Here is a 13,239-nt window from a genome sequence, read left to right as displayed (position 1 = left end):
GACTTCAATTCCCATCAGCTCCACCAAGCATGACCAATGGCCATGAATGCTGAAGGCTGTTGTAGTGCCTGTATGTAGTTGCTGTGACACCCCTGGGTTAGCTAACCATGCAATAACTCACTGAAGGCAGGTAATGGAATGGGAGTTCTGTGTGAGTGCTGAAAAAGGAGCGATGGGATTTGGGAGATGGTCTCGAGGATCAGGAGTCTGACTTTCCTCTTCTCGCATCTCAAAGACATTCCACTTCTTCCCCACAGACTGTGACCAAGATTTGGTCGGGTAGAGTTCTGTTCAGAATCGGGGCTGGGAGAAACTATCTGTTAGATTCCTGAGAATCTCCCCATTCTCCCCTCACACACACACACTGAAGAGTTTCTAGCCCTTATGACGGGTCCCCTACGCAATGCCCGCAGGGGTACGTAGAACCGCAGGCACCTCCAGTGGTGCCCACATAGCTCTTCGCTCTCTGCCCCCTTCCAAAAAAGCACACAAATAAAATAAAATAAAATAAAAACCCTGGGAAATTTTTAGGACAGTCTGCTGCTCAATCTTGACTCATGCTCACCACACCTTGACAAATGTTTCTCCTTGCGCTGCTGGGCTGCAGGCAGCCTAGAGAACTCATAAGGTGGGAAGCAGAAGGCTTTGCGCCTCTGGGATCAGGGCCTGGAGGGGGAATCAGAGGTGCGACTGCATCAGGTATAGCAGCCTGGGAGACGAGGTTCAGGTTCAGTGTTGTTCGGGTTAAATCCAAACCTGATTCAGGTTCGGGCTTTGGGAGGGTCCCCAGCTCAGTGGTAGAGGCCCTGTTTTGCACGCAGAAGGTCCCAGGTCCAATCCCCGCCATGTCTAGATAGGGCTTGGAAAGATGTCTCTTGGACACCCAAGAGAGCTGCTGCCAGTCAGTGTAGACAACACCAAACTAGATGTAGATGATGATGACAATGATAGCTGTTGCTCAGTGGCAAAGCACGTGCTTCACATGCAGAAGGTGCCAGGTTCAATCCCTGGAAATAATCCTGCCTGGAACCCTAGCGAGCTGATGCTGCCAGTCAGTGTCGACAATACTGAGCTAGCTGGACCAAAGGTGTGACTCAGAAGAAGGAAGCTTCCGATGTTCCAAAGAGCGGTTTCTGTGTGTGGTGTCCGTGTGTATGTTTCAATCACCCTCCCAGGTCAAGGGATACCAAAGAGCTGCCTAGGTAGGTGGAGTCACCCCAGAGCTTGGGAAGGCCTTGGAAGCCTGGGAACCTTTTGCTCAACATCCCTGTGCAGTTTGCCACAAGGAGAAGCACCAGCCTTGGAGGTTCCCATTTCTGGCCCCGACAGCTTCTCATCATTCTGCAAAAGCTCAAAGTTGGGGCGAAACGAGCCCCGTTGCTCAGATCGCACCAACTGCGCTGAGATTTGGGGCACACGGTTTCTCAGGGGGAGGGGGCAGACTGTCCACTTCCCACCCGCGCTTCCCAGAATGGACACCCCAGACGGGCGGGAGGAGGGCGGCCCACCGTGCGTCCTTCTGAAGGTGCCGAAGAGAGCCGGAGTTGCAAGATCTAGCCGTTCCCCTCTGGCACAGGCATGCCGCGCAAACCACTTCAAATGCAAAACTGGAGGAAGGAAGGCCAAGGTCTCCACTAATGACGGCTTGGCACCAGCGCGTCTCCAGCACTCAGCGGCTTTTTGGCCCTGAATGCAAGGGAGAGAGAAAGGAGCTCAGCCCAGCACGCTCAGATGTGCCTGGCTATTTTTTTTAAGTGTACTGCTGGCTGGTTGGACCCCGTTGTGAACGGGGACGGACGGATGGACAGCTAGAGGTGATCCTTGAAGCAGACTTTCCTGCCCCCTTGTTCTTTTAGGTTGTGGGTCCTATGCAAGCCCAACTGGACATGGTCAGCATGCGTAGCCCAGTGCTATCAGTCCTCTATCTCACACATTTAACAACCCCATCCTGTCCAGGCTTATTTGGAAGTATGTCCCACTGCACTGCTTGGGGGAAAAAAGCCCTATGAAGAGAGACTGAAAGAACTGGGCATGTCTAGCCTGGAGAAGAGAAGATTGAGGGGAGACATGGTAGCACTCTTCAAATACTTGAAAGGTTGTCACACAGAAGAGGGCCAGGATCTCTTCTCAATCCTCCCAGAGTGCAGGACACGGAACAACGGGCTGAAGTTACAGGAAGCCAGATTCCGGCTGGACATCAGGAAAAACTTCCTGACTGTTAGAGCGGTACGACAATGGAACCAGTTACCTAGGGAAGTTGTGGGCTCTCCCACAGTAGAGGCCTTCAAGAGGCAGCTGGACAAGCATCTGTCGGGGATGCTTTAGGGTGGATTCCTGCATTGAGCAGGGGGTTGGACTCAATGGCTGTATAGGCCCTGTCCAACTCTACTATTCTATGATTCTATGATTACTCCTTGGTAAGTGTGTTGAGGAGCGCAGCCTAAAACACCCACCTGTTACTGGGGATGTCTTTCCAGGAGATGTTACACAGAGAGAGAGAGAGACCCTCTGTCCTATCCCCAGCCTCAATGTTTGGGTTTTCCTTGGGATCCCATGCGCAGAGGGCCAGGGGAATGGCAACGCATCTGACCTCGGTCGCCAAAGTTCACGAAAACATGCTTAGCGTCAGATAGCTGCAATGACAGGAGACGGCTGCTTTCATGTGTTAACCGGACATCCCAGATTATAACGCCATCCATGAGACTTCAAAAATGTTGTCTGTTTTAGTAGAGCAGGGTCATGAATTTTGCTGCTGGGTGGCACATGTAGAGAAATCAAGAATTGTGCTCAGGTATTTGAACCAGGCCCAGGGCTACAGTGATGAAGTGTATTGGGCAGTATAGAAACGTAGTAAATAGATAAATGAATGAATGAATTAAACTGAGCAGTGGCCCTCCTGAAATAGGCAAGCTGTACTTTGGTTCGATTGATTTTTTAATACATTTATATCCCACCTTTTCTCCAAGGAGTTCAAGATGGTATTTGTGGCGCTCACTACCTTCTATCCTCACAACAGCCCTGTGAGGTAGGTTAGGCTGGGAGTGACTGGCCAAGGTCACCCAGCAAGTTTCACGGTCAAGTGGGGATTTGAACCTGGGTCTCCCAAGTCCTAGTCCAGCACTCTAACCACTGTGACGCGCTGTCTCCGTGTGTTTTGAGTTCAGAATTGGGACCAAGTGTTTTTAAGCAGCCCTTGTTGCTGCTTCTAGGGTTTTCTGTCCTGGGGGTACCTTTTGCCAGGGGACAGAGTATTGGCGTTAACGTTCGGGGTTAAATTCCTCCTATTCCATGGCCTCCTGGGTCTCAGATCCTGTAGGCCAGGGCAGTGGGTGCCCCGTTGTCCTGTAGGGAGGCCCCATGTATTTCGGATATGTCGGGTAAACGTTTGGTTTCCAGAGTGACTGCTGTGTCCTTCTACTCCCTTTCCCCTGCAGACTCGAAATGAGGAATGTGTTGTTTTGATAGCAGGGGCATGCAAGAGCTTGATGCAGCCTGTTGCAAACCAGCCTGGCGGGGGGCGGAGAGCTGTTTCGCCGGGCCCATTTCTCAGCTGGCACGGGGTTTGCGTTGGCATCCTTAGAGAGGAGGCAAGCCGTCCCTGTGCTGGCTGACAGCAAAGTATCTCCGAGGAGCCTAGGTATTTATCCAGGGCTATCGTCAGAACCGTCGTATGCAAGATGCAAGGAGGGAGACTGTAGAGACTTCCCCTTGCCCAGGAATACTCCAAGCCCCATCTCTGAATGCTCAGCCTTTGCTTTCAGAAATGCCTCCGTTCCTTTTATTTAAGTAGATACACAGGGCGATGGGGAAGAGTCCCACGCTGGCAGTTTTCTACCTGCCCAAATTGCTCATCAAGAAACCAAGTTGCTTGCCACAAAGGATTTGCACAGATACGCAGGAATATAAGAGCCGTGCTGAATCAGAGCAAAACAAAATCCATCTAGTTCAGGATCTGGCCTTCCACCAAGGCCAACTGGAAGCCTACAGGTAGGGCACAAAGGTTCCAGCCCCCTGGCAACTGGTATTCAGTGCTAGACTGCCTCTAAACGTGGAGGTTCCATTTAGCTGTTGGGGCCAGGAGGCGAGCTCTGCTGGGGTCATTTTATTTGTGTTATTTTACTTCATCCGTGCATTTTTCAATGGCCTTTCAGGAGAAATGATCCTCCCAAGCCACTTTACGGTATTCAGTAAAAGAGCGTCGTAAGACCCCGCAGAAAACAGCAACATTAAATTGTTCAAATGGCAACGGCACGTACATCAGAGCAGGGCAGAAATGTCGCCCACTCTGCTATTACAAACAGCAGCCAGGCTGATGTTTCTGGGAAGTCCAGATGTGGCCAAGCAGTCATGTAAAACTTTCCCGGGCCAGGAGAGTGTGTGAATGCATTTGCAAAGCTGCTTTCGGTGGCGATGGAGCCGACGGGAAAGCCCTTTCCTGAGCCTCCGAGCGGCCCGTCCTGTTTTGAGTTGAGAGCCTCTTGCTGGTGCTTTTGAACAAGTGGTTGAGTCAACTTGCTTTCCTGGCTGGGTGTCAAAAAAGAGGGGTGGGGCTGCAGCAGCAGCGCCTGAACGCCATCTCCCCAAAGCCTGGGAGAGCGAGGCGAAGCTGGGCCCGCAGAGGCTGTTCCCAGGCCTTCTGCTACGTGACAGCGCCTGCGAACCGGCAAGCCGCCACACGCCCGGGGGAGCCGTAAACACTTCAGATGCTTGGCAGCCGCTCACTCACCTTCTACAGGTGCGGGCAGTGCCGGAGTGAAAGCTTCTGCTCCCCAACAGGGCAGAGAGAATGGAGGAGCAGGGCGCTATTTAGAGTTAGAGGCAAAATGGTGACATAGGCCTTAGCTAGACCTAAGGTTTATCCCGGGATTGTCCTGAGGTTGTCCCTGCCTGCTCCCGGGATATCCTGTGTGTCATTTACATGAACAGGGATGACCCCGGGACGATCCCGGGATAAACCTTAGGTCTGGCTAAGGCCTTAGTTGTGCTTAATGGAATGATGCATGAGAGGTTTCTTTACTCCAGTGTAAACTAGTGCAGCCCCGACTTTTTCTCTCCTTATAATGCCCCCTCCATGGGCTACTGTGAAGATTGGAGTTAAGCAGGGAGGTCTGAGTGAGGTGGCCGGCGATCTCAGCATCCCTGCTAATAAAAAAAGTCCCTGTGCTGCATCCCTGGGTGTTCTGGCTCCGCTACACCACTGTCTTTAGCCATGCCACACACTTGGGACCGTGTCTCTCTCATGCCTGCATCCTCATGGCCAGTTTTCGCTTGTACCGCTGCAGGATTGTCTGCAGTGGAGAGAGGCTGCCAGCAAGGCTCAGTGGACTGGCCAGGTGTTCTGGCTGAATGGTTGCGGTGCCGTGGGCACCAGATGGCTTCTCTGTGTTGTAAAGGTTTTGCTGGGCTTGTGTCTGAGATCAATCATGCAGAGGTGAGGGGTGGTTCAGGCAGTGGCTGCAGATGGAAAATTAACCAGCAGGTTGTCATAGGTGGATTTGGAAATGCACTTGCTTAGGGATGAGTTGATGAGTTATCAAGCAAAGTTTTGTTTGTTTGTAAGTATCAACATAAAGTTTGTTTTAAGACAGGAAACATGCTCAAAATTTGGGAGGAACGGAACTTAAATTTGGAAAATAAGGAACTGACAAGGGGGAAATGAAATTGACAGATTCATTCATCTCTAGCTGGAGTGTCTGTTAACAGCCAGCCTTATCTTCCCCTCTTGCCTTAAATCAATGGTCTTCCCAGAATGTTCTGGAAAATACAGAGGACCATTGGAAGCTCCTTGGGGGTTCCTCAACAATATCAGTAAGGGCAAGCAAGTTTTTTTATTTATTTATTTTATTTAAGGATTTTTATGCCGCCATTCAGCCAAAAAAGGCTCTCATGGCGGCTTACAAAAGTATTTCTTGACAGTCCCTGCCCACAGGCTTACAATCTAAAAGACATGACACAAAAGGAAAGGGGATTGGGAGGGAGGAGGAGGAGGGGGGGGAAAAGGAAAGCAAATTCAGGCACTACAATCTTAGTTGGAAAGTTCAGCAGTAACAGTTGGTAGCAGGAGGGAGGGGGCTCTGAGCTGGAGCTGGACCCAGGCACGGTGGAGAGGTGCCTGGCTGCTGCTTCCTCCCTCACTGGTGGCCTCCCCAGAGACAGTTGGTAGCAGGAGAGAGGGGGCTCTCAGCTGGAGCTGGACCCAGGCATGGTGGAGAGGTGCCTGGCTGCTGCTTCCTCCCTCACTGGTGGCCTCTGCAGACAGTTGGTGGCAGGAGGGAGGGGGCTCTTAGCTGAAGCTGGACCCAAGCATGGTGGAGAGGTGCCTGGCTGCAAAGTTTCTCTGCAAAAGAAAGTGTTTGCGCATGGCGGATTTCTCTGGCAACTCTCAGCCGTGCAGTAGTATTGTAAAAGGCCATCTCATTCTCATAGGGGGTGATGGCCTGTCTAGTGTGTCCCATGGATTCAGGATGTGCCTGAGAAACATCCCATAATCCTTTGCAATGCACAGGGTTTCTTCAGCAGACAAGCTGGGGGTTCTCAGCCAGCATACTGATGTGGAAACTACCATAGTATATGACAGAGCAAAAAGGTTTTCCTTTCCTCCTGTAACCAGGAGCCACTATCCTCCTCTCTAGGGATGGGGGAGAAATTTGTTCACTCTTTAGTAGGAACATACTTATTTTCACACGTTCGAACCTCTGTTCAATCAGAAACTCAGTCGTCCTTCAAAATTCACAAATAAATAATAATAAAATAATAATAATAATAATAAAATTAAAAGCATATATATGGGGAAATAATGCTTTAGAAATGCATTATATTAGAAAAGTTCTCACAAAAAATGTGTATATCAGGCAACGATTGATTAAAAATGCATGTCTTAGTATGTGTATTAAGAGAAACGTGCACAAAAATTCTCAAAAGTTCAGGAGGAACCGAATTTAGGAGTGGAAAAATGAGGAACTCAGAGAAACCAAAACGGATAAATTCCTTCATCCCTACTCCTCTCACTTCTGCTACCAATGCCTCCTCCCTCTCTCTCTTTCTCCCCTCCACCCCCCTCTCTTTTATTTTTCCCTCCCATGTTCCCCCATCCATCTTTGTTCTCTTTCTGGCTTTGCACCTCCCTTGCTTAGTCTTTTAGTTCCTCCTCGTCTCCCCACGCTTCTCCTTTCTGGGAGGACTCGCTTTTCCGGTTCCCAGTTGTGCCTTTAAACCGGCCTTCCTCCCCCCCCCCCCCATCTCATTCTGTTTTAAATATAAATACCAGCTGTATAATTATTGGAGTGTTATCTCTAAACACGCAGATTAGGAAGAGTTGCAGCAGCAGCAGAAATTTGAAGGCAAGGGGCGGGGGGGGGGGAGCCTGAATTGAAATGTTGATTTCCTTGTGAGAGATTTTTCTCTGCCTTGATGGAAGGCAAAGGCATCACCTGAGATAGAATAGACAATGATTTAGAAACATCCAATGCTCAGCTTATCCTTTAGCTGCAAAACCCACCAACAAGGACACACACACACCAAATTCCAGAACATGTTCTGGTTCCCTGAACACAGCATGTGTGCCAGCGTCTAATTAATTGATTAATCAGCAAAAGCTCATATAATTAACCACCTAACGTTGCAGTCCTAAACACACTAGAAAGTAAGCCACATTGAACTCAGTGGGGCTTCCCTGTGAGTAAACAGGGATCGGATTGTGCGCTGCAAGGATTTAGTGGGTGTAAATTATGCAAATCAAGCATATTTGCATGATTTTATTTTTCACATTTTGTATAAGAACATCAGAAGTGCCCTGATGCTGGATCAGACCAAGGGTCCATCTAGTCCAGCACTCTGTTCACACAGCGGCCAACCAGCCATCGGCCAGGGATGAACAAGCAGGACATGCAACAGCACCCTCCCACCCATGTTCCCCAGCAACTGGTGCACACGGGCTTATTATTTATTTATTTATTTATTTATTGCACTTATATACTGCTCCCATAGCCAGGGCTCTCTGGGCGGTTTACAGAAATTGCCTTGAATACTGGAGATAGCACATAATTCTGCTCTTGTGTGCTCCATTCTGCTCACCTGCTATTTAGAAGGCATAAGGCATGTAGCTGTTGCAGCACACTGAAATCCAAACACCCCCAACTCCTGGGAATCTTCCCTTTGACTTCCGAGACCCATGAGGCCAACCTGGTGTTCTCCGGGTATATAAGACTACAACTCCCATCACCCATGTCAGCATGGCTCATGGCCATGGCTGCCTATGGATAATGGGAGTTGCAGTCCCAACACATCTGGTTGGGGATCGATTGGCGAAGGCAGTAGACATGGGGGCACCCTATACACCCTTTTCAAGCTTATCCTTCCAACCGTAAGTTCTAGACGCTTGTATAGTTTTGGGTTCACATGTGCATGCCCATCGCAATTTCTCTTTATTATTCACTCATCCCATGGGAATTGGTCCACGCAGGCATGTTCCTCACTTGATTTGTCATCATGACTGCTCAGCAGTGGAAGCTGTGCACGGTCACCCTTGAAAAGCCCTGCAATCGAAGTGTTAAATCCGTGAGGGCTCATTCTCACATGCAGTTCACTTCTGGATGCTGTAGTCAACACTCTCAGTACATGTAGGTGCGAATTGGCCTATACAGGTATTTACACCAGGTTTGTAGAGTCACTCGCCTGATTGCCGGTGGTGAGAGAGAATCTCATCTAGGCAACCAGGCAGGGGAATTCAACAGAAGCTTCCTCTCTTCCCACCCCACCCACTACACACCACTCTTTGAGACACAGATGATTAACACAACCATCTGTCAGCAGGTGGACTACTGCAAATGTGGACTAGTAACTTGGCAGAACTATTTGCAAGCCTGCTTAATTGTTGGGTCAACTTGCTTGAGGCTCAGAAATCTAAAATGCACTTTTAAAAATATCTGTTGGGAAGGGGGAAATCATCTCCCGTAGTCTCCCCTCCCCCCCCTCTCTCTCATTCTCATTTCTCCATGGAGCCATGAGTCATATTTAGAAGGGATTGTGGCAACCTGTTGCTCCCAAAATGTAAGCAGGGAAAATGAATTGGACAAAGGGCCCGCAGCAACAAGGGCCATTCCTGTCACTGTCTGACGGACACCTTTCTCCCCCCCCCCCCTTCGTCTTTGTCTCATTGCAGGCCTTTGGGCTCAGATGGTGCTGGTCAATGACACCGTCTCAGGGTACATCGGGACTGACGTGATCCTGCACTGCAGTTTGATCTTCCCCAATGTGAAGATCACCCAGGTCACATGGCAGAAGGCCACCAACGGCTCCAAACAGAATGTGGCCATCTTCAACCCCAACATGGGTGTCTCCATCCTGCCCCCGTACAACGGGAGGGTGACCTTCCAGGCGCCCTCCATCACGGACGGTACCATCCGGCTGTCGGGCCTCGAGCTGGAGGACGAAGGCGTCTACATCTGTGAGTTCGCAACCTTCCCCAGTGGCAACCGGGAGAATCAGCTCAACCTCACCGTGTTGGGTAAGTCGCTCGAGCAGTCCTCCTTTCCCCTTGTCTGGAGGCTTCAGCAAAGAGCCAGATGTAGTAGTGCTGCAACAGGGCCCCACTCCCCCAATTCAGGCATGCCACTCTCTGCGAACAAGGAACAGGATTGCACCCACCCTCCCCACGTCTCTAGGCAAGGCGTGTTCATTTTCCTGAGGTGTTCGAAACAAGGGGACACATTTTACAAACACATTGGCCCTCAGTAAAACCTGTTTTTTAAGTCTGTAGCAAACTGCCTTGAAGCCTTTTCTACTGGAAGTAGCAGCCTGAAAACATTAAGAAGTTATAAAGAAATGGATTTCAAATGGAATCTCTATCCAAGTGCAAATTGTCACCTGAGAACCTGCTCTGTGTTTTCCTTCCTTATTATTATTATTATTATTATTATTATTATTATTATTATTATTATTAATTCAAAAATGCCTTGCAGTGTTCCATAAACAAGGCAGGCAGGTCGCTGCCTCGCTTCTGCTCTTGTGGCGAGGGTTGGTGCGCTAACCTGTTTCCCAAGGGTGTGGTGAATGCTTCTCTGGAAGCATGCTTCTCGGGAAGGCTTTTCCTTTGAGGAGGAAGTCACAAAGCATCCGTGTGGCTTCCTCTGCAGCTGGTGTCTGGGGGAGGAGGTGGGTCTGAATTCAAGACCTGCCGCTGTCCTCTCTCTGCGTCCCTCCCTCTCGCCCTCCCTCCAAGTGCAAGAAATGGCTCTAATACAGGCCCTCCTTTTGGGTGCCGGTTGCAGGCCGCAAGGGCTATGGCACAGGTATTGGGGGCATTAGGGGCGTGAGAGGAAGAGTCCATAGCCAGAGGCCACAAGAGAGCGATGGGTAACTGCATGTGGTGAAGACCCTCCACCCGCTGCATCCTGCAGGTCTTTCTAGCACTGTTTCTGCACTGCCACATCTAAGGCCTTAGCTCAGCCTCCCTCAACCTAGGGCGCTCCAGATGTGTTGGACTACAACTCCCAGAATGCCCCAGCCAGCTGGCTGGGGCATTCTGGGAGATGCAGTCCAACACATCTGGAGAGCCCCAGGTTGAGGAAGGCTGCCTTAGCTAGACCTAAGGTTTATCCTGGGATCGTCTCGGGGTCGCCCCTGCCTAAGCTCTGGATCCCCTGTGTGTCATTTACATGAATGGGGATGACCCCGGGACGATCCCAGGATAAACCTTTGGTCTAGCTAAGGCCTAACACAAGGAGAACTTGAAATCTGCTTCATGTTTGAATGAAATGTGGGATTCTAACGAATCCAATCTCTGCAATAGATCCCACCACTTGCGTTCTGTGCTGTACTCGGATAGCCCCGGCAACAGAGCTCTGTTTTATTTTCTTACACAAGGCGTGGCACCCCAATGAATTTGGAGAGAACCATTGAAGCGACGCCAATTGTCGGGGAACAAGGGCAGGAGGGTGCCGTTGCACTTATGTCCTCCTTGTGGTTTTCCGGTGGGCATCTGTTTGGCCACTGTGTGGACAGAACGCTGGACTAGGTGGACCCTTGGTCTGACGCAACAGGGCTCCTCTTGTGTCCTTACTTTGATTTTGAGCCTCTTGTGGGTCTGAAGGAAATTAGTTCAGGGGCCACTCGGCTCACCTTGGCCCAAATGCCCCTAGCAACTCGCTGACAATTCCACAGCCGTTCTCTCTTTCTCACCTTCTTGTCCCTTCCCTTCTCCTTAGCTAAGCCAACCAACCGGATGGAAAGCACGACAAGCCCTCTGATTGCCCGGGCTGGCATGACGGAGAAGATCTTGGTGGCCACCTGCACGTCCTCCAATGGGAAGCCCCCCAGCACTGTGACCTGGGACACCAAGCTGAAAGGGGAGGCGGAGTTCCAGGAAATCCGCAACAGCAACGGCACCATCACGGTGATCAGCCGGTATCGCCTCCTGCCAAGCCGGGAGGCCCATCGGCAGCAGCTCATGTGTGTGGTCAACTACCAGTTGGACCGCTTCACAGACAGCATGACCCTCAATGTGCTGTGTAAGTGGGAGAGGCGGGGAGGGCCATGCTGGGGAGGCCAGATGTTAGTCACCAGCTGTGGAAGTGATGTTTTGGAGAGGCAAGATGGTGGGTCGTGTAACCAAGACTTCTGCCCTTCCTTGGGCAAAGGCAGGTCTTAAGTCAGGTGTGGATGCTTAAGACATTGCCTGTTCCCCTACCTGTCTGTTCAGTTGCTGCTCTCATCAGGAGATACCCTCCTGTTGGTGCCCCAGATCTGGATGTCTGATCTATCAAGGCTCAGAATAGGGCCTTTAGTGTCATAGCACCCTCTCTCTGGAACTCCCTTCTGCTTAGGGCGACCATATGAGAAGGAGGACAGGGCTCCTGTAACTTTAACAGTTGCATAGAAAAGGGAATTTCAGCAGGTGTCCTTTGTATATATGGAGAACCTGGTGAAATTCCCTCTTTATCACAACAGTTAAACCTGCAGGAGCTATACTAGAGTAACCAGTTTTAAGAGTGGGCAGGTCACCTGCAGCTTTAACTGTTGTGATGAAGAGGGAATTTCATCAGGTTCTCCATATATACAAATGACACCTGCTGAAATTCCCTTTTCAATACAACTGTTAAAGATACAGGAGCCCTGTCCTCCTTTCCATAGGGTCACCCTACTACTGCTACAAATGAAACAGGCACCAACCCCCCTGGGTTTTCAGTGCCTATTGAAAAGGCACCATTTCCCAACAGTCACCCCCAGGAAGGTAACACTGTCTTCTGCATGCAGTAATAATAAACAGCATTTAATTATGATCCTATTCTGTAATTGAGTACATCGCTTAGACTTTTGTTTTAATGTAAGTGACTCATAAATATAATTAAATCATAGGGGTGGGATGACTTGCCAAACGTGTTTTGATGTCAGTGCTCCCCTGTAGAATGGATGAAGAACCCCCTGAGAACGTGACGAAGGCCTCACGCTCACTGCTGGGTTACCACAACCATCTAACCACAACAAATCTAAGATTAGCAGCACTATTGCCCCAGCCACTCCCTTTAAAGAAGTTAACCATTGGATGGAAGTGGCCTGAAGAGTAAATATTTATGGCCCTCTGTTCTCCTCCCTCGTCCATCTCTGCGTCTCCTCTCCGCTCGTCTCTGCTGTCTTTGTACCCTTCTCTTCCTTTCTCTCGTCTTGATTCTCTTCCACTCGCTGCCTTTTCCATTCTGGTCTTTCCTTTCTCTCCGCCCTCCCTCCCTGCCTCTTCTCTCACCCTCTTGGCTGCTGCTTCTGTCTCTCCTGCCTGCTCTTCACCTTCCTCTTCCTCCTCCTCCTCCCCACAGACGAGCCTGAAGTGAGGATTGATGGTTTCGACGGCAACTGGTACCTCAACCGGAAAGATGTGAAACTGACGTGTATATCTGACGCCAATCCTCCGGCCACCCTCTACCAGTGGAAGCTGTAAGTATCTGCGCACGGCGCCCTTGTCCTGAGCTATTATGGGTTACCTGTATCTCTCAATGCAGAATAAACGTGCGGGGAGGGGGAGAGCATAGAGCAGGTCAGTCAGGGGAAGGACGCCTTTTGTTCAAGGTGCCACACAGTTGCTCCCAAATCTTGTATAACTGGCAGAGCCTAGAACTCCCAGAACCTGATTTTTCAAGGGTTTACCGTGGAGAAATATGGGGCCGAATGCTCCTCTCTTTCAGAATGAATGAATAAATAAATGATCTGTACGTAGAAAACAAGCATATCAGGGAGATGGGGTCTAGC

General features: G+C 50.1%; 1 protein-coding gene across 2 annotated transcripts in view; it reads left to right on the top strand.

Annotated features, from left to right (window-relative positions):
• Nucleotides 1–13,239, top strand: part of NECTIN1 (nectin cell adhesion molecule 1) — a 135,013-nt gene that overhangs the window by 96,180 nt on the left and 25,594 nt on the right. For both annotated transcript variants that reach the window (XM_063138990.1, XM_063138989.1), the window contains exons 2-4: nt 9,161–9,505; nt 11,205–11,507; nt 12,810–12,927. In XM_063138990.1, coding sequence (XP_062995060.1) covers nt 9,161–9,505; nt 11,205–11,507; nt 12,810–12,927 — 766 coding nt within the window. The remainder of the gene's footprint in view (nt 1–9,160; nt 9,506–11,204; nt 11,508–12,809; nt 12,928–13,239) is intronic.

This window comes from Elgaria multicarinata, chromosome 12 (genome assembly GCF_023053635.1).
Source record: "Elgaria multicarinata webbii isolate HBS135686 ecotype San Diego chromosome 12, rElgMul1.1.pri, whole genome shotgun sequence".
Lineage (NCBI taxonomy): Eukaryota > Metazoa > Chordata > Lepidosauria > Squamata > Anguidae > Elgaria > Elgaria multicarinata.
The sequence above is the reverse complement of the archived record's forward strand: the minus strand, read 5'-3'. Positions and strand labels throughout refer to the sequence as shown.